This window comes from Bos javanicus, chromosome 21 (genome assembly GCF_032452875.1).
Source record: "Bos javanicus breed banteng chromosome 21, ARS-OSU_banteng_1.0, whole genome shotgun sequence".
Lineage (NCBI taxonomy): Eukaryota > Metazoa > Chordata > Mammalia > Artiodactyla > Bovidae > Bos > Bos javanicus.
In genome coordinates this window covers 24,752,731-24,772,280 of record NC_083888.1, presented here as the reverse complement: position 1 = coordinate 24,772,280, position 19,550 = coordinate 24,752,731, and the positions used below count along the sequence as shown (strand labels likewise).

Genomic DNA, 19,550 nt, shown 5'->3' with positions numbered 1-19,550 from the left:
ATTTAAGTTGGGGGAAGGAGCTCAAATTTTAGGCACTGTGAATAATGTTGGTAAACACCTCAAACAATTAGCAAAAGGCTACCTGTCACACAGCTAAAAACTCCCTCAATGCTCAAAATTTACATTCCATGAAAAGTAGAGAAATAGTCATACAAACTTCTGACTTTTCAGCCAGAATTCAAGACAGCAGACAACCAAAGCTGCTCTGGCGGATGAAGGTAGATACTGAAGACAGATCAGGAAGCCAAACTTCGCATCCCACAGAAAACAAGACAATCACTCTCCTCAAAGAAAAATCACTGTCTGAACACAAGAAGACACACACAATACACAAAGGTTCTGTAATGCATCCACACAAGTACACTGCTCCTTGAAATTTAAAGAAAAATTTATTGAAGATCTGAAAAACAATTTCTAAAAGATTAACTTTTCCAGAAAACTGTAGCTACACAATGCATTGCGTCTATCATGTTAAAACGTGCATTAGACACAAATACAAAAACCATGAAACAAGCCACCGTTCTTCAACAATCTGAGCAAAGATAAAATGCCTAAGGAACAACATGGATGGATGACTCGCAAAGGATGGGCTCTTTACTTTAAGCACCATAAAAAAAAGGGGGGGAGCACAAATGTATGAGTGTTCAGTTATATACACTGAATTGAACCTTTGGCACTAGTAATCAGAGCATTCTGTCATATAGCATTAACACATATTATAAAAGTGCGTAGTGTCAAAGGAATAGAAACCACCAGCGTTCAAAAGCAGCTTTGTCAACTAAGCAATAAAACACTCTACAGTATGTCTCTCTGTTGTCCATCACTGAATACACTGGTAGCAACTTTGAAATGAAAAAAAGGAAAGAAAAAAGGAGCTGTAACTCCTTTTATTTTCTCTGTTTAAAATCAAACAGAAAACAAACATCAATTTTGTTATACACGAACATTTCCAAAGTACACTGTTTGTACAAGAGAAGGACTAAGAAACAAAAAGGTGTTTACAGAGATCAAACATGGGTGGGTACACGCGCCTCACACAGCTTTCCGATGGTACTCAGGGGGAGCCACTTCATAATCACTGGCACTAAACAAAGTTGCAGAGTTCTTTGCCAGGTACCTAAAAATGAAATGTTATTCATTACAAGTATGAAGAAGAATTGTATTTTGATCCTAATCTCTTATCAATTACATACAGAAGCCACACAAAGCACTTTAAAATACATATCACAACCATTTAATTAACTCAAATAGGGTTACATACCAGACAACAATGCATAAAAAAGATGGAAGTCTAGAGTTACTCCCCTTATTTCAAAGAAGCAAAAAACAGGAGTCACTAGAATACCAACCTGAGTGCTTGGACCACCCTTAACAGGTGCCATTACCCTGAAAGAGTTAACAGCTAGGGTGTCTTCTTTAGCTCTTTGAAATCCATCATATTACAGATTCAGAAGTTGACAAGTAAATCTCAACTTGAAAGTAACACCATAAAAATCAAAGGGCCCTAAAGTGTCAAGTAGTAGAGCACTTTTATTTCATAAAGAAATTGGAGGGAGAGAATATTCATCACTGGTAGAAGACTATAAAAGCTAGTTAATTTCCAAGTTCACACTGATTTTAAAATTAATATACATGGCGCCATTTTAAGAAAATTAAAATACAGAACTATATATAAAGTAAAAACAGAAAACTCTTCTCCCAATCCTATGTCCAAGAAATAACTCACTGTTAAGTATGATACATATTTTTCCAAATCTTTTCCAAAGACTGAAAATGTTTCTCTACAAAAAAGAGTACTCATACCAACCTCTATTGCAATCTAATTTTTTTAAATTGACACACCTTGGACATCTTTCTTGATCAGTATATGTAAACCTACCTTATCCATGAATAGCAATTTAATAAACATGCTTGGAGATCTTTGTGCATATAAAGTATTTCTATAGGACAAGTTCCCAGAAGCCTAACTGCTGATCATTTAAAATGTTTATATATATTACCAAAGTGCCCTCCAGCAAACTGTAAAAATCAGGATTGCACTTTCCATTTTCCCAAAAATATAAGCCATCCCTAGTTCATCCCCAAAATAACGAGACATTTTAAATACGCTAAATATATATTCTGTTTTACTTTAGTTCTATTATAGTATCTACAGTGCTAATCTATCAAGAGTAATTTGCAGTACACTAAATAAATTCATGTTTTTAATTTCAAGCATTAATTTTTAGACTTACTTAAGGAAATCGTGAAGATAATTCAGTAATAAAGCAAGACTCTTCTCATCCAGAGGTGTATAGGCCAACATTGCTCCAATTCGTACTATTTAAAAAGAATGAAGTCAAAGTTACATCCAAGGTAGCATTATGAGAATATACTTTAATTATGTAAGCAAATGCAACCATCACTAATTTCCTTAAGGCATATGATTTTAGAAACTGACTTTAGATTTTAATATATATGAAATAGAAGTTCAAATTCGAATTAAAGTCTTTTAGAATGTTATTTTACGTTACCTCTTAATATAAATCAGGCAAGACAAAAATATCAAAGGCCCCAGGCGAAAAAGTAAAACTATTTTCTAAAAGGGATCATTACCAAACAGTCTCAGGAGATGTGGCGCCCCGTACACCTGGGACATGGGTGCATCAGGGTGGTCCGCAAGGATCTCAGCGTACTGCGGCCTCTCAAATTTGTAGAGCAGTTGAGTGCCCAGCATCACATTGAAGTACTCCTTTATCCCAGCCACAACCTCATTGACTGCATACTCCCTGACAAGGGAACAAAAGTATCTACCTTCAGAGCAGGTCACTGAATGAATTGAGAGATGAAGATTCAGTCAACCAACATGAGGGTAAGAAATTAAATGCTAAACCAATGACAATGAACCTCTGCTAAACAGAGAGATTTAATAAGAGGTAAGAAATCAATTCAAAAAAACAAACTACTGGTGAGCACACTACAACACACAGGTAGGGATGGATTTTAGTTTTCACATTTACAAACAGTTGTATTTTAAATGGTTATACACATAGTTATATAGATTAGCTTTTTCAATGTCACCTGGAACATTTACTGACTTGGCCCTTTAATAAATGTTTACCAGCTAAACCTTATCTGTAACCAATGAAATTCTATTTTGCTAGTTTCTGATGGTATTGTTTTAAAGTACATATTTCAGATAATTTATTCAGAAATAATGTTTAAAATGTCTTTGGTATACTTCAAAGATGTATGTATTTTCTTACTTATTATCTGTGTTTCCTCGAGATTTCTTGTAATTTGCATAATCCTCTAGAATAGAATCCACGTTCTTCTTGGCAGGAAGATAGAAGAGCTTTGAAAACAAAAATACACTTGAATACTAACATTCTTTTTCAAAGAAAAAGTACACTGGAAAAGTTTTAATGCAATGAAAGATCACCTAATAGTATTACCAAAAAGAAAAGGGCACTGTTCAGCACTTAAAACATGGATCATGTGGCTGAGGAACTAAGAATTTAATTCAACAGCCAAATGTAGCTAGTGGCTGCCACAATGGACAGATAAACTCTCACTACATGTGGAGTACACCTGCACATAAATTCACCTCTGACGTGTTATCAAGTCACTACGCATCATTCTGCCTGTAACACTTAGCTTAATACACTCTTTATCTTCACATCAAGGTTGGGACCCAGTGTTCCATTAAACATAAAAACTAAAACACAAAAAGCTGCCAAACACAGTAAGTGGGAGAAGGGAGCTAAACCTAGCCATTTAGCTTCAGAGACAGATCAAGACTCAAAAGTCCACATATTGCACAGCCTATGACTGATGCCCATCCCACACAGTCCCCATTTCTCCCCTACCCCTGTTTTTCTATTTTAAGAAATTGATTCTTCTGTCCTAGGAGCTTGATCAGCTTCAGGTTCCTTTGGAAATCACAAATACCTGCAGGAAGTAGTGTGTGCTTCCTATTTCTACTTTCCATTAGCAGCACTGTATGTAATGATGTCCCACTTTCAATGATATTAAACAAGAAATAATATGGTTCTTTTTTTTTTAATCAATTTTCAGAATGATGTATTCGTGTCCTAGCCACTGCCAACAGTTATCTAAACCTTTGTAAAACTAACTGTAAATGCATGGTCTTTTGTACAGGTACCTTGCTTATTCCTCTCCCAGTCCTTTCTGATAATAAAAGTGCTCAGTCTAGTCCCTGAATTAAAATTCCCATCAGTCATACCTTCGATGTCCAAGTCTACAGCCTTTTCCTTTAGAAAAAAAATTTTACACTAGCAAGACCATTATCATATAGATTACAATCTATGTAACACCAAGTTACCTGTTTTTGCCGGGTAATTAAGTCCCAGTCATCGACAAGCCATGGCTTCAGTTCTTCGGGAATCTTGACTTTTACTTCAACCCTGCTCATGAATGTCTCTTCCTAAACAAAAAGGAATAGTTTCTAAAAGCTTTTCTGAACTTTTACAGGCCCTTGGGATAAATTCTTACTCAAACAGACAGATGGAACTGTGACTTGGAAATAGTGAAATGAATTAAGATCATACAGCTAACTCCTGGGAGAAAAAAATCTTGATAGTCTACTTCATGTGAAGGCTTTTTATTTTAAAGCAAATTTCCCTTCTTCTATAAATGACCTCTCCAACTTGATGCATTTTAACTTAGTATTTTCAAAACTTATTAATTTCAAATAACCACATCTTCAATGATGAAGCCCAAACACGACTATCTTAAAGTTACATCTTTAATGTTTAAGATTAAATATATCTTCTAATCTATCAGTAACTGCCTAAAAGTGTCTAATTTTCAGAACATACTGGTGTTTTAATCTCAGCTTCAGAAATGTAAACGGTCAGTTACACTTTTAAAACCTCTTTTCAAATTCATAACTCTGGAGATTATAAATATAATAAATTATAGACATTTAATTCACTTATGTAAAAATCCTAAACTATTATACCCACACACATACACGTGTAACTGATAGGCTTTCTTGGCATTTTTCTGTGGATTTATTAAATCAGTAAATCAATTTAATGTGACCTAGTAAGTCAATTCAATCTTAATACCAAAGAACTATTTAGTCTTGTACAAGAACACAGGGCTTAAAACAAACATGTGATGAGTTAGGGATAAAACCTGAAGGAATACATCTAGTGCAACACGTGAAATAAAGATGTATACAAATATATCCTTTATCTAAAAAAGAATATTTTCACTTCAGTAATTAAAGCATGCTATAGCAATGCTTCTGAGAGAGTCAATAGTTCTATGATTATTTTATCCGTACTGTAACAGGACAGACTAAAAATTCTAACATGCTATTATTAACATAAATTTAAGAAAGACTCACATTTTCAACAGTAGGATCTACTCGAGCCCTTTTCTTGCGAGGAGGCTGAGGTGTCTCGCTGGTGCTGCCACCATCTCCATTTCCAGGTGCTGTAAAAATTTGGGGGTAAGGAAGGGAGATTGTTAGCTTAATGAGTAACTCTTTACTCCTTGACCCGTCCATTATATAGATTACTTAAATCTACATTGAAGAATCATATTCCTACCAAAAATATACCTCTCATGAACAGCTCAACCAAACATCTAGTACAAAGCAATATTTAATATTACCATCTATTTCTAAAATATAGTTATCTCAGGGTCAGTCATTAAAGAAAACAAAAACAATAAATGCTTATGTTTCTCTACAGTAGAAAGGATGTCAGTTCTCTATGGCTATGTACCTAATTCTGTAACACTGCTGTGACTCATGAGACCATCAACATATGCTTACTCTAAAACTTCGTAACTTAAAATTTAACAATGAATTCAAAATGCAAATGTTATAAACACAAATTAATTAATTCAAACAGTTAATATACTTACTCTTCTGTTTGTTCTTTTTTGTCTTCCTGAAAGGAAAAAAGAAAAAAGCTAATTATCACTATCGTCTCTGGTTTAAATTCCCTTCTACTAGACTCAGTCCACAGAGAAATACTGCCTTGATGGTAAGATCAGGGATCTTTGCCTGATCTTATTTCCTGCATATTCTTATTTACTACTCAAGACTCAAGGACTTTTTTACTGATAGTTGGCTCAATCCACATCTCCCTCTAGACAGCAGAAAAATCAAAACCATATCATGAGATCTTCTCCCAGGGTTTTATTATTTATGTCTATTAATAAGTTTATAGCATGTAAATTATATTAAAAAGAACCTGCTTCATAAAACTATTAGATCAACAAACACAAAAAAGCTCCAAAGATTAAAATATTTTCCCCAATTACTTTGGAACCAGCATAATTTGACATTAGACTTATGTTTCACACTCTCACTGGTCAAATTGTTTCACTTTATTTCTTCTCGAAACTACATTCCTTTCTTTACAACACTAAACACTCTGCTCATCCACAGAACAAAGCCTGTGTCTAGACTATTATGTCTAACAGTAATTTATCTCATGGCTATTTATATATGCACCGACAGTAAATTACTAATCCTGACATAATATCTAATTATTTCTGGAGCACAAGGAAAAAAGTTTATAAAGCCATGATTATAGATTATGCCTGGAGGGACCATCATATTACATCTGAATGTGTTTGCTTTTCTACTTTTAGTATTTATAAATGTTAATTACCTGTGTTTACTCTAAGTTTTCCAAAGATCCAGATCATGGAAATATGTTACCACTTATTAACAAATAAAGCTATGAATCAATCTCAAATAGTAATCCTGGCCAAACCGATCAATTATCTTAACCAAATCAAATATCTTACCAAATCCATTAATCCTTGCCTAATTATCTTCTTACCCCCAAAAATAAAACTGCAAACATTTCAAAATGCATAGTTATCTTCAATACTATCTTTAATTTTTAGGTAGTAAAGTCACACTAGTTAAGGTCTAAAAGCAATAGAATCTAATCTCAAGGAAAAAGATACTTAAAAAGCAAATCTACCCCTCAAATCTCAAAACTTGTACCTTGAGAATCCAATGCTAATGCTTGTAAAAGAAAAACACATTATGTGCACACATGTTTGTTCTAACTTGAATGATTGTAAGGGACTTCCCTGGTGGTTCAGTTGTTAAGACTCAGCACTTCAACTGTACAGGGCAAGAGTTTGATACCTGGTCAGGGAACTAAGATCCCACATGCCACCCAGTACGGCCAAAAAAGTAAAGATTAAACAAAGGAGGGGTTGTGTATGTACTTAACGCCACCCAACTGTACACTTAAAAATGAGTTAAGTGGCAAAAAAAAAATTGCTAAGGAAAATTAAGGAATCAATATGTAATCAGTATGTAGTTTCAATAACCCAACGCCAATGAAGTTCTCATTGGCATTTTTCAAATCACAACAATGTTCCAGTTTCCACTTTCAACAAATTCTAAGTGTATCAAGCTTGAATTTCACAGTGTATAAAATTAAAACAAAGAGCTTCTTACACGTCAAGATTTTTCTGCTGCAGCCCAGCAGTTTTCTTTCCAGGGGCAGCCCCTCGCATCTTCCCCTCTGCATACTGCTCCCTTCAAAAATAATTTCAATGATATATCATCATAAAATATTTATATAGAATTGATAGCTTGATTCCATTTTGAAATTTATATTCAAATTGAAGTTCCAAGGCTATACATATTCTGGTACAAAATTTTTATTAAGTTGGACAAAGAGATAACACATTTACAAAAATCAATTCAAGAAAGGAAGAGTAAAAAGGCTACAAAAGGCCTCTCTGATCACTTGAGATCAAAATCGTAACAGCAGCTGACAGATATCAAGAATCATTTTAAAAGCAGGCAGCCAACATGATTTCTGCTGTGGATTCCATTTCCATAAATTAACTTACAGGCATTTCTCCTATTCATGTTGCAAACAAACTTACTGATTGGCTTTCTGAAGTTCCCTCTGTTTCTGTAAATTGGTATCCACATACTTGAGTACTCTGCTTTCTGGAACCCATTCATCCCAACTGAAAAAGAGAAAAGTTAAAATATCATTCAAAAATATTTCATTAGTATTCAGACTCTGTTCTACAATTTTTTCTTTTAAATCCAAGAGGCAAGAGTTTGGACTTCTCTAAACTAAGGTGATGAACTGGCATTACAAATCCATTCTCAACTAGACTGAAAGTCTAGAGAAAATCTGTACTATAAAATGGTAATATAAACATTCTCAGAAGCAATACCCCAAATCCAAAGTGCCAGAGTCTAAAAGATTATCCAAATCGTTTGTTTAAAATGGCATAAGAGTACAGCATATAACAGCACATAACCTAAGAGCCCCTAAGTAATTATCCTTGCAGAATAAAGGCACCTGAAAAACTTTAAAAAAAAAAAAAAAAGGACAGGAATCCATAATGACTTCTTAAAGAACTAAAACCAGCTGGTTATCTCCGATACAAAATTTCAGAACTCACTGTGCCGTAGTTTCACCTGTATAATGGGATAAACATTATCTATCTCACAGGACTGTTAAGAGAATTAAATAATAGATATAAAAAAAACACTTGAGAGTTTTGATGCATAGAAGATAAACACTCAAGCTCCGTGAGAAACATAATAGGAGGTCTACAAAACTCAATACCACCTACATCAACTCACTTAAGACTAAAGTGTTACAATGGTTATCACTCATTCACAAATGAATTTACCAATTTCCAAGGCTAAATATTCTTGGCTTTCTAAACATCAAAAGGTAGAACCAACCACTCTCTTAAAAATATCTAGTTGGCACTCAGAAAAGCTTCAAAACAAGATTTCAAAAAAAAACTATTCTGCTAAATAAAGCATTCTGGCACTCAGAAAAGTTTCAAAACAAGATTTCAAAAAAAAATTATTTTGATATGAAACTGACTTATATTAATTACTATACAGCAAACTGATTCTATAGTAGATTACACACACACACTCCTTTCATAATCTTTTCCATTATGGTTTATCATGAGATATTGAATATAGTTAGTTCCCTGTGCTATACAGTAGGATCTTGTTCAAAACAAGACTTCTGATGTGGCTTTTTTCCCCAAAGAGAAAAAGAATATTTCCTAGGCAGTGCTGAACTTTTTGTGCAAAGTTTTTTTTCCTCCTGCTGATGGAGCTCCTTTAGTGACACAATTAGACTGTATCCTCAAAGTCTTTTATTTAATGACTTCCCACCTTTGACCTCTTATATAAGGTAGCCAAAAGAATAATAAATAATAAAAAGCAACCCTCAACATGATTTCCTAGAGAAAACTTTAAAACATGCATTTACCTAGAGGTCAGGAAGGGGTGGTGTACTGAGGGAGCTCCTTCAGGAACAGGAAAAAGGGCTACAATATCCTCACGTGTCTTCAAAGTTTTTTCAGAGCGCCTGGGCCTCACAGCACTTCTGATACAGACAGCATAGTACAAAGTAATCTCAGTAACTAGGTGTAGAATTCTGCTTACGCTTTATTAAGATTTATTTACAAATGGAATATTTAAATGTCTGTGTCAACAAATAGAGTATCTACTGTGCTTTTGAAGAAGTATATATTTACTGAAGTTTAAGAAAGTTCCAATTTGGAGATTGGGCTTCCAGTGTAGTCTTTTCTAAAAGTATGGTATCTTATAAACCATTTGCAAAATGAGGATCTTATTCCTACTGCTACTTATATCTGTTCCAATTCTCTCTAAAAGGAATTAGCAAACTTTTATTTACTAGAAAGTTCCATATGAGAACCTTGAAAATTCCTTTCCTCTCATAAAAAATGCATCTAAATAAGGACATTGATCTAAAAACAAAGTTTCTTTTAAATGCCAGGCGCTGAAAACAGTTGCTAACCCACAGGAAAATGAAATGATGTCTTTTGCTCTGAGGAACATCACTATTGGGGTAGTATCTGAAGGCCAAACATCCAGAAATTTTTCCATGCAGCTCAAACAAAAGAATTTCAGAACTTTCTAAAGGTAGCTTGTCATTAATTCCCAGAGTCACAATGATCTATGGCATTAACTTACACAGCACTAAATAAAAAACATTCTGTACAAATTTAAAGGCCCCTCTAAATAATTATTAACGATCAATATTACAAATTACACATATTTATCTACATAACAAGACAACTACAAAAAACACATCCTCTACAAAGATACAAAAAACTATGCAGCCTATCATTTATTTGTGTTACTAGATACTGTAACAAAGGAAAAAACATTTTCAGGCAATACTATCAAAAAATACAAACTTTTTATGTATTTCTACAATTTAAGTTGGAAATGTCACTTAAAACCCAGTCTTGAAGTTATACACATCTACATGGAATTTAACAGAAAATACTATACATGAAAGCACAAAAGTTGTGTTCACAGCTATTAAGATGTAATCCTAAATTATTTTAAAGTGTACCTGGAGATGGGGCACAGACCTAGTCCATGAATCTGCTATCTGTTTTTCTTTTATTTCCTTTAAAGTTCCCATTCATGATATGCATAAATATTTGCTTTCCTATACAGAATTAAGATTTTCATGATATCTAATACACTCTCAACTTTACCAGAGTATTTTTATATAAAACCTAAGTGTAATGAAAGACACTGCTGCTAAGTCACTTCAGTCGTGTCCGACTCTGTGTGACCCCATAGACGGCAGCCCACCAGGCTCCCCCGTCCCTGGGATTCTCCAGGCAAGAACACTGGAGTGGATTGCCATTTCCTTCTCCAATGCATGAAAGTGAAAAGTGAAAGTGAAGTCGCTCAGTCGTGTCTGACTCCTAGTGACCCCATGGACTGCAGCCTACCAGGCTCCTCCGTCCATAGGATTTTCCAGGCAAAGAGTACTGGAGTGGGGTGCCACTGCCTTCTCCGAATGAAAGACACAGTTTCAACATTTTTTTTAAAGGGGAAGGGAAAGCTGTAAAATGGAGTTCCAGAAGATAAACGTTCCTGGATATTTCAATTTAGTATTAATCCTGAAATCCCATTTAAAATCAGAGACAAGTTTACTTCTGTTAAGACCAAAGGGATTCAAAGCTCACAGGGTCACTTTGAGTTACTATATTACTGTCATTACTAAGAATATTTTAATTATTAACTGGAAGAAAAAGCAACTTATTGAATGTGCTTCTACACATTTCAGATTTCCACTTTTCTACAATTATACTAATGGAAGAAACTGATACTATTTCTTAGCTAGAACTATCTTGTGAAAAAATCTTCTAATAAAACTAACTCACTGGCTAAGGGACTGTGTGTGAAAGACCACAGAAACAGATCAGTAAATGTCCAAAAAAAAAAAAAAAAAAAAACCCTTCCAAAACAAAAAAGTATACATCAAATCGGATGGCATGGCTGAGCTGACATAAAGCTTAAAAAAAAAAAAAAAAAACCCTCAAGAACTACTTTTTTTGGTAAGTGCTATCTTTGAAGGACAAAACACCATTAGTAAAATTAAAAACCTCTCAGAGTAAATATTACAAGCTATTCAATTACAAGCACCAAAAATGAGTCAATTGTCAGATGTGGTATTTGTGAGATCCAAGAAAGACCCATCACTGACAGAGCTCCACAAGCTGAATATTCTAGAATGTGTTCAGTCTACAACCACTGTCCATTCCCAGCAACATCAATACATCACTGTTTTTTTTTTTTTAATAGCTCTTCAGAGTGGAAAACTAGGTTCTGTAATTATATTTCTGTACCTGTGTTATAAACCATATGCTAAAAGTGAACCACATGAATTCACTGTTATTAATTATGCTTTCAAAGTTCAAAACATGATTTGGTCAATACATCCAACCAAATAAAGCAATTTTTAAATCTTTTTCCCCTTCCTTAGTAGAAAAACCCAACTAGTTTTGAGTGTAACTGCTTGAAATATCATTTGTAGTCGCTAAGTCTGTTAATAAGAAAAAAAACTCAAGCTGCCCTAAAATGTACCAAAACTAGAAAATAATCTGGTTAATGACTATTAGACGTTATACCAGAACACAAGAAATAGGCCACAGAATGTAAAACAAAATGGCAGTAAACCCTAATTTCTATATTTCAACATACTACAAAGTTCACCTCTGCCCCAGTATGTACTTACAGTAAAACTGTACAAAAATTAAAAAGCACAGGCTTCTATCCGTTTATGACACAAAGCCAACTTGTTAATTATAAATAAAAATTGCTTTAAAAAAATCTAATACTCACTTTTTATTCCAACCACTGTAATGGATGAAGTATTTGACTTGTTTATCCTTTATGGCAACTTTTACACACTGAAATAAAAAAGAAAAAAATTTATTCAGAAATAATGGAGGAAAAAAAAAAAGACTACCTGGTTAATTTTGAACTATCCAACACTGTAACTCTTTGGTGGCCAAAATAAACCTAATGAGACTCTTGAAAAGAACACTATTTAAGCCTTTAGACTAGTATTCAAAGTTATACTGCCAAACAGTCATAGTGTCATTTGTTGGGAGTTAGTCCAACAAATCTAAAGAACAGTAAGCACTGGAGGTTACCCTAAACCTTAAATCAGTGGGCTACACAGGCTATCTAAGAACAGCTAATGAAAGCTGTAGTTGTGCTTTCTCAAAGTCCAGCTAGTCAAAAGCTACATTTGGAAAAACAAATTCAGCTCAAGAAAAATATTTACACCACATTATTTTAAAAGCTCACTAGTTTACACAAGGCAATAAGCTATTCTGATTATCAGCAACAAAGTGACAGATGAAAAACATCTTGTCATCTTGTGTGCTAAGCTGCTTCAGTCGTGTCCAACTCTTCGCAACCCTGGGGATCACAGCCCCCCAGGCTTCTCTGTCTATGGGATTCTCCATGGAGGAATACTGGAGTGGGTCGTCATGCCCTTCTCCAGGGGGTCTTCTCAACCCAGGGATCAAACGTTATCTGTCCTGTATTGGCAGGCAGCTTCTTTACTACTAGTGGTACCTGGGAAGCCCCGTGTTCTTCTTAAAAGCAGCCAAACAAATTAAAACTGATTAGTGGAAGTCATTAACCATGAAAAAGCGATGACTATCTGGTTTTGGATTTTAAAAATTTTTATCAGAGGCAAACCAAGAGAACCACAATAGTTGAAGTTACTCCAATTGCCATTTAAAATTGTTCCCTGGTGTGTTTCTGCTGCCAGAGCAGAAAAAGCTGCCAGTTTAGAAGAGCCTGCTAGAAGCTAGTTAACAACAGAAACAACATTCAATGACAGAAATGATCACTGGGACTTAAAACGCATTTATAACTGTATTGGTATTATACCATTAAGATCTATGTACACATACATGAAGTTCTTGACCATCCCATAAATCCAATTTCAGTCATTTTAGAGCTTTAAAAACATACACCTATTATGTATTCAAAATAAGTAAAATGGTTAGCAACACTGACACTTTACAACTGTTACAACTTTTTCACAGACAAAAACTATTCACCAAGAACATACACAGAAATTGGCTTTACCGTTTATTTTCTTAAAAACAATTATCAAAAATAGTTGACACGGCTTAAATATTTGTGCTAAAAGTTAACAGAAACAAAACACTAAAAACATTAATGCATCATCCAATTTATCTTTGGTTAAATGTAAAATCAGTTTTTATAACCTCTGCGCAACACTGATACACAGAAAAGGAATGCCCCAGGATTCAAACTTTGCCAATCTAACAAATAAAAGTTAAATGTACTCATTTGAAAGGTTAGCTTTACCCTCAACGTAATTTTACTCAGTGCTTACTCAGCATATTATATTTGCCAATAAAATTGACTTTGGCAGTATTTTCTCATAAGTCATTTACTAATAATGCTATTTTGCTTCCATAGTCAAACCTCTACCTTTCCGTTCAAACATTTTCCAACTACTTGCCTTTAGCAGATGGGAAACACGAATGGCAGGATGCTTTATGTGAACCACTGAGCAAGCAGTAAGACAACAATAAAAGAGATGAGGAACTATGAACCTGAAAATCTACGAAAAAGGTAGCTCTCACTAAAGCTACCCATCACTGAAATCTAATTATCAAACCAGCAGTTTCAACTATCAAACCAGTAGTTTCAACTAACTTCTTAAAAGAAAACGGGTTTTGTACCTTTGCTTCATAAAGAAGAGGCCCATGAAAGCACAGCACTCTCTCACCTGTAAAAGGAAACAACGGGGGAAAAGCACTGTTAGTTGTGATTTCTCTTCATATATAAGAATATTCACATCTAGGAGAGCCATCACCTTTGTACTATGGTGTTCCTCAAAAAACTAATAAGCGAGTGGATACGGGAATGTATACATCAACACTTCAGATCAAATTTCAAGACAAAAAAACACCTCAGCATTTGATGGAAACAAAAACAATTAAGATATCAATCTATTTAAATCATCAAATCATCTATCACCTGCTAAGCAAATAAAATCTACTATAGCTATCTACTGACAGGGTTGATTTATTTTTCAAGGGCCCAAGCTGAGGAAAACAATTAATACAAAAGCACAGATGAAACACATAAATTCTTGTGCAGTGGTCCACTGTGAGGAACCACTGCCTGACGCTAAGTCTATGCCGAACTTAAGTGAAGACAAGCAACAGGGAAACCAGTGACTCCTCTCAAAGTCAGGAATAATAACAGAAATAGGTATGAAACAAAGGCAGTGAGAAGGACAACTAAGCCAAAGTAGAAACAGTTTAAACTTGACTTCCAGCATGGTGGAAGTATTATCCAGAAAAGGAAATGGAGAGGGGGTTTCAGATCAATTCTGGAGTAAGTTACAGTAGCTACAGGACACCCAAACTGGAGCCATCTAGTAAGCAGTTGAGTACACATATCAAGAGAAAGTTGGGCTGGAGCCACTGCTGAATACCGTGGACAAGAATGAGACCACAAGGACAGAGGAAGGTATACAGCGTACTCCGAAGCACCAAAGATGGGAGACCTGTGTGCCTAATTTTAGTCTTTCTTTAAAAGGCACCCTGAAAATAGCCTTACCAGTGTCTCCCTCCTTTTGGTTGCTGCCACCAAAGACAACCACACTGAGGCTACAGCCCTTTGACATCCATTCTAGCCATCTATCCCTAATATCCCGCTGAAAAAAATATACAGTAAGTTGAGGAATATGACCCAGCAAAACAAGTGCTTAATTTCTCCTGGAAGTGGAAAGACTGTTAATTGGGGAAGGAGCAAACCACTGTCTCACTTTTTTTGAACTTTTCCATCCTTAATAGTATTCAAAATGCAAAGCTAATTTTGCCCAATGCTCTCAAATTCAACGGTGATGAGATTCCAATTCCTCATCCTCTCATTGGTTTTCTTACTAGAAATACTACTCAAATTCCAGCATCAGCCACCCTCCTGACAAGCCCAAAGGTCTTCCCTTCCCCTCCCCTGCCCCAAAAGGTCCTCCCTTCCCCTCCCCTGCCCCCATTATTAGGTGCCCGATAGTTTTCTTTACTTTTTGCTTTAACATTTCAAGTGGAAGACCAAGTGCTGTGCAGAACAGCCACTGTGCTGAAAAAATGCTTGTAACATATGTTGCACCATTATTTAACAAGAGAAATTTTCCAGTTTAAGAGAGAATCAGGAAAAAAAACTTTCCCATCATTCGTATTTTTACCATTACAGAAGCTCAATTCTTCTGCAGTGTTTTAATATAATTCTGCTAGTGCCAACAGAATATTCCTTTCTCCTTACAAGATATTCTCTTCTAAATAACTCAGTCCTGTCCAACTCTTTGCAATCCCATGGACTGTAGCCCACCAGATTCCTCTGTCCATGGAGATTTTCAACAGACAAGAACACTGGAGTGGAGCCTTTCCTTCTCCAGGGGAGCGTCTCTACCCACGCAGAGAACCCTCAGCTCTCCCGTCTACTGCACTGGCAGATGGATTCTCTATCACTAGGGTCACCTGGGAAGCCCCAAAATAATAATAATGTCTTAAAAGATGGTTATACAACCCAACTTTGACACAAGAGTAGAAAACATGTCTGCAAAGTGCAAAGACTCTTAGGTAGCTTTCAAAACCATAGAGCTACATTGGCTCCTTTTGTAGTTCAGTCGCTAAGTCGTGTCCGACTCTGCGACCCCATGGATTGCAGCACCGTCAGGCTTCCCTGTTCTTCACCATCTCCCACAGTTTGCGCAAATTCATGTCCACTTAAGTCTGTGATGCTAACTAACCAACTCATCCTCGGCCGCCCTCTTCTCCAATTCACTGCTACAGCAGCATATGGATTGTCCCTCACTCTACCATCCCATCCAGTTTAGAACTAAAGCACTTCCTCCAGAAAGCCATCCTTAACTGTTCCAAGTCTGTGTCATTTTCCTTTGATGTCCTACAGTGAGGATTAATTTTTTTGTGCAATGGACCCTTCAGTCTGGTTAAGTCTTTGGGCCTTTTCTCAGAATGTTTCTACATACATGTAAAACCGTACTACAAAAGAAACGAACTATACTGAGACAGTTATAAAAACATTTAAAACATCATGTGTTATGGTATTATACGAGCTCCTTAATTGATACAATCAACATTTAGCTGCTGATCCAGGGAACTACCACAATTCTGAAACAACGAAAAGCGTACATTACATCTGAATGTATCTTCTACAACTTTAATGCTGGGATGTGAAAACATACAGCTAATACTACTGTGGGAGGGTCTTGTTTTGCTTTTCTGTGGGGGAGGAAATCTATAATCATAACTGTAGATTTAATTTTAGTTAGAAAATAGAAGAAACTTTTTCCTGTCCAAGTACAAGGGGTGATCTGAATTATAAACACCCCAGATCAAGAATCCTTGCTCTAAAACATCTGGTTTAAAAAAAAGCAATCCACAGTAGTCGTCACGTAGCTTCTCAGAGTGAGAAAAAGCAGGTATTAAGGGCCAGTTACAGGGAAAACATCCGCGGCAATCTTTTAAATATTCCATACTGTTACAATACGCTTGGGTTTTGTATGACTCAAAGTAATTCTAACGCACATCAAAGTTTGAACATCCCTACAATTTTTTGCAGACGTCTCGACATCCGTGGTATCACGTACAACCACAATAATGTGAATGAGGATTTTAAAGTGTTCTTGCTTGCCTTACATAATTTTATGTCCACTCTAGTTTACTGTTAAACCTCCACTATATAAATTAATAGATGCAGTAATTGTGAAAATTACAGAGCTGTCTTCCTCTGGAAATCAGGCTCTCTACAGTCAGCCTTCACGTTGATCAGAGACAATAAAAACTCAACTTTCAAATCACTGTTAATCAATTATTGCAATTAAACCACTGCCGTACTTAAAAGGCTGACATCAAGGCAACGGGTCTTCACATAAATGAGGACGTAACACCGCATTAAGGCAGTTTTTAATTATCGCTTTACAAGCCATCGCACAGCCAAAGCGCGTTCACGTTCCCATAGGACACCGACACTCCGCTTTTCCGAGATCAAAGGGATGCCTTCGGGCGACACAAAGCCGACCAGGACGCTAGCGCTTTTTCCTCTTGTCCCCACTCACCTCCCCGGGGCCAGCGCCGAAAAACTGGTTCCCGATCAGCGGCGGGGGAAGAAGGGGGCGCTCCTCTGCCCTAAAGCGGCGTCTGCGGCCGCGAGCCGGGAATCCGGGCGCCGGCGGCCATGATGCGCCCGCCATCTTGCAGCGGCCATCTTACAACGCAGTTCTCCCGCCCCGAGACACGAAGCCAACCCCCTCCTGCCGCGGCTCCGCGGCTCCACCGCGAGCTACCCGCTCGCGGCTCGAGGTCGCTCCGGAGCGCCAACCCTCGGACACCCACGCGGACGGGGGAGCCGGAACGGCCGCCGCCGCCTCCCCTCCCCCACGCCACATCACTTCCCCTAACGGCCGCCATGGCGCGCCCGCCGCCTCCCTACAATAGGCTACTTTCTCCGCGCCCTCTTCCTCTCAACGACAACAAACACAGCGCCAAGGCTGTGCCACGAGGCAACGGCTCCCTCTCGCACTCTAACGCCTGCCTAACGATTTCGCCTCCCAAAGGGTTTTTATCCTCACGAAGCACAGAAAAACGTCGCCGCAATGCGCTTTCTCCGCACAAAGTCCTGCCCGCCGCCGCCTCGAGGCACGGCCCTCGCCATCCCCGGTCCCCAAATCTCAACCGTCCCGAGACCGCCTCCCTCTCCGGGCCGTTACATGCTTTGTCCCCAGGGGATCAAACTCACCCTCCTGGAATTTAGGCTTCGGGTCCTGCTTCGGCGCCATTTATAAAAGATTTACCACCGCCGCCGCCGCCTCCTCCTTCTCCCACCACCCCTGACTACCGCCCCCTACTCTCTACCCCACCCAGCTCCGCGTCAGACGCGCCGTCAGGCACCGCCAACTCTACATCCTGGGCCCGATTTGCCAGCGCCCACAGACCGCCCAGCACCGCGACCGGCGCAACTGCCGCTCCAGCCAACGGCTGCCCGCCGCGCACGCGCCCCTGCGCCCGCGCCGCCCCGGGGCACGCCGGGATTGGTAGTTCCGAGGCGTTGGAGGCGCCGAGGGGCGGGGGCGGGGCGGTGGCCTCCTCCCCTCCCCCACCCTTAACGCCCTGCCCCACCCCCATCCCCAGGGGCGGCGGCGTTTTTTTTTTCTCCTAGATTTGATTTTAAGTTCTTGTCTTAGCGAGGGACAGCAAGGCTTTGCCTAACCCACACAAAAGAAGTTGGGAAAGGCTCAGTTGCGGAGGTCCATGGGCAATATAGGGCCGCAACGATATGGGCTTGGGAATGGCCAGAGAGAAATGGCGGCCTCTGAAACCCCTTTCCAGTAGCATCTTGAGCAGTTTCTGCACAGGGAAGCTTCAGGTCCAGCAATCTTGGCCAGAAACGGGGTAGGTCATGGAGTCTGCGTCTGGATGTTTCCTCGTTCAGCAAGCTCACTAACAGTTTGTTTGATGGTGCTGACGGCCATCTGTGGGGTCCTGGGCCTCCCCTTCCCCACCCGAGACCTGCGGAAATGGGACGAAGCGGGCGACACTGGGCAGGCTGAGGGGTCGACCTCTGGCTTTTAGAGATGCTGGAGCTCTGCTTGCCGCCGAAAGAGGCGACCCTGAATAACACTACACGTACACCGTACCGACGTCGGGGTTCTGCACCTACCCTACTTGTGCAGTTTTTTGTCATCTAGTTGTTATTAGGGCACAGTTAGTTGCTGTTACTGAATATACACGAGTCCGCCTGCAATGCAGGAGACGCGGAGGGCGCAGATTCGATCCCTGAGTCGGGAAGATCCCATGGAGAAGGAAATAGCAACCCACCCCAGTATTCTTGCCTGGAAAATACCACGGACAGAGGAGCCTGGTGGGCTCCAGACCATGAGGTCCCAAAGACTGAGAGATTGAGCACTAACTATTGAATATACACAGGATTTAAAGGAATTTTCTCCCGTGGTTCACCTGTTCAAAAAGTCTGTCGTGTGCTTAGCTGCAAAATGGGGAGAATAAGACCACCTTCCCATGGGTTCCCTGTGAGAATTGCACAGGCTGAATGGTGAACTGGTGCTCAACACACAGTTAAGGAGGATACATACCAAAGTCCTTACCTTGGCATTTGAAGTCCTTGCACAAATAGCCCCCAACCGTCCCTCCAGACTTTATAC

At 38.3% G+C, this 19,550-nt stretch overlaps 1 protein-coding gene across 4 annotated transcripts; it reads right to left on the bottom strand.

Moving 5' to 3' along the window:
• Positions 1–370: 370 nt before the first annotated feature.
• MORF4L1 (mortality factor 4 like 1) lies at positions 371–18,217 on the bottom strand. 4 transcript variants are annotated; one of them, XM_061394548.1, is made up of 13 exons: positions 18,131–18,217; positions 14,047–14,093; positions 12,155–12,222; positions 9,252–9,368; positions 7,882–7,968; positions 7,445–7,525; positions 5,881–5,906; positions 5,357–5,445; positions 4,325–4,426; positions 3,246–3,334; positions 2,596–2,768; positions 2,235–2,319; positions 371–1,117 (listed from the first exon to the last, which is right to left on the bottom strand). In XM_061394548.1, the coding sequence occupies exons 1-13, from the start codon at positions 18,168–18,170 to the stop codon at positions 1,033–1,035; spliced, it is 1,089 nt and encodes a 362-aa protein (XP_061250532.1). In that variant the 5' UTR covers positions 18,171–18,217; the 3' UTR covers positions 371–1,032. The 4 variants fall into 4 exon arrangements, with proteins under 4 accessions (XP_061250532.1, XP_061250533.1, XP_061250534.1 ...); XM_061394549.1 differs by lacking the exon at positions 7,445–7,525; XM_061394550.1 differs by lacking the exon at positions 9,252–9,368.
• Positions 18,218–19,550: the final 1,333 nt, after the last annotated feature.

Excerpts from the sequence above, each read along its gene's own strand:
- MORF4L1 (XM_061394548.1), bottom strand. The coding sequence starts at position 18,170 with ATGGCGCCGAAGCAGGACCCGAAGCCTAAATTCCAGGAGG. Across the intron at positions 5,907-7,444 it reads CAGCAGAAAAATCTTGACGT|GAAGACAAAAAAGAACAAAC; the intron begins GTAAGAAGCTCT and ends TTTTCCTTTCAG. Across the intron at positions 4,427-5,356 it reads TAGATCCTACTGTTGAAAAT|GAAGAGACATTCATGAGCAG; the intron begins GTGAGTCTTTCT and ends CTTTTTGTTTAG.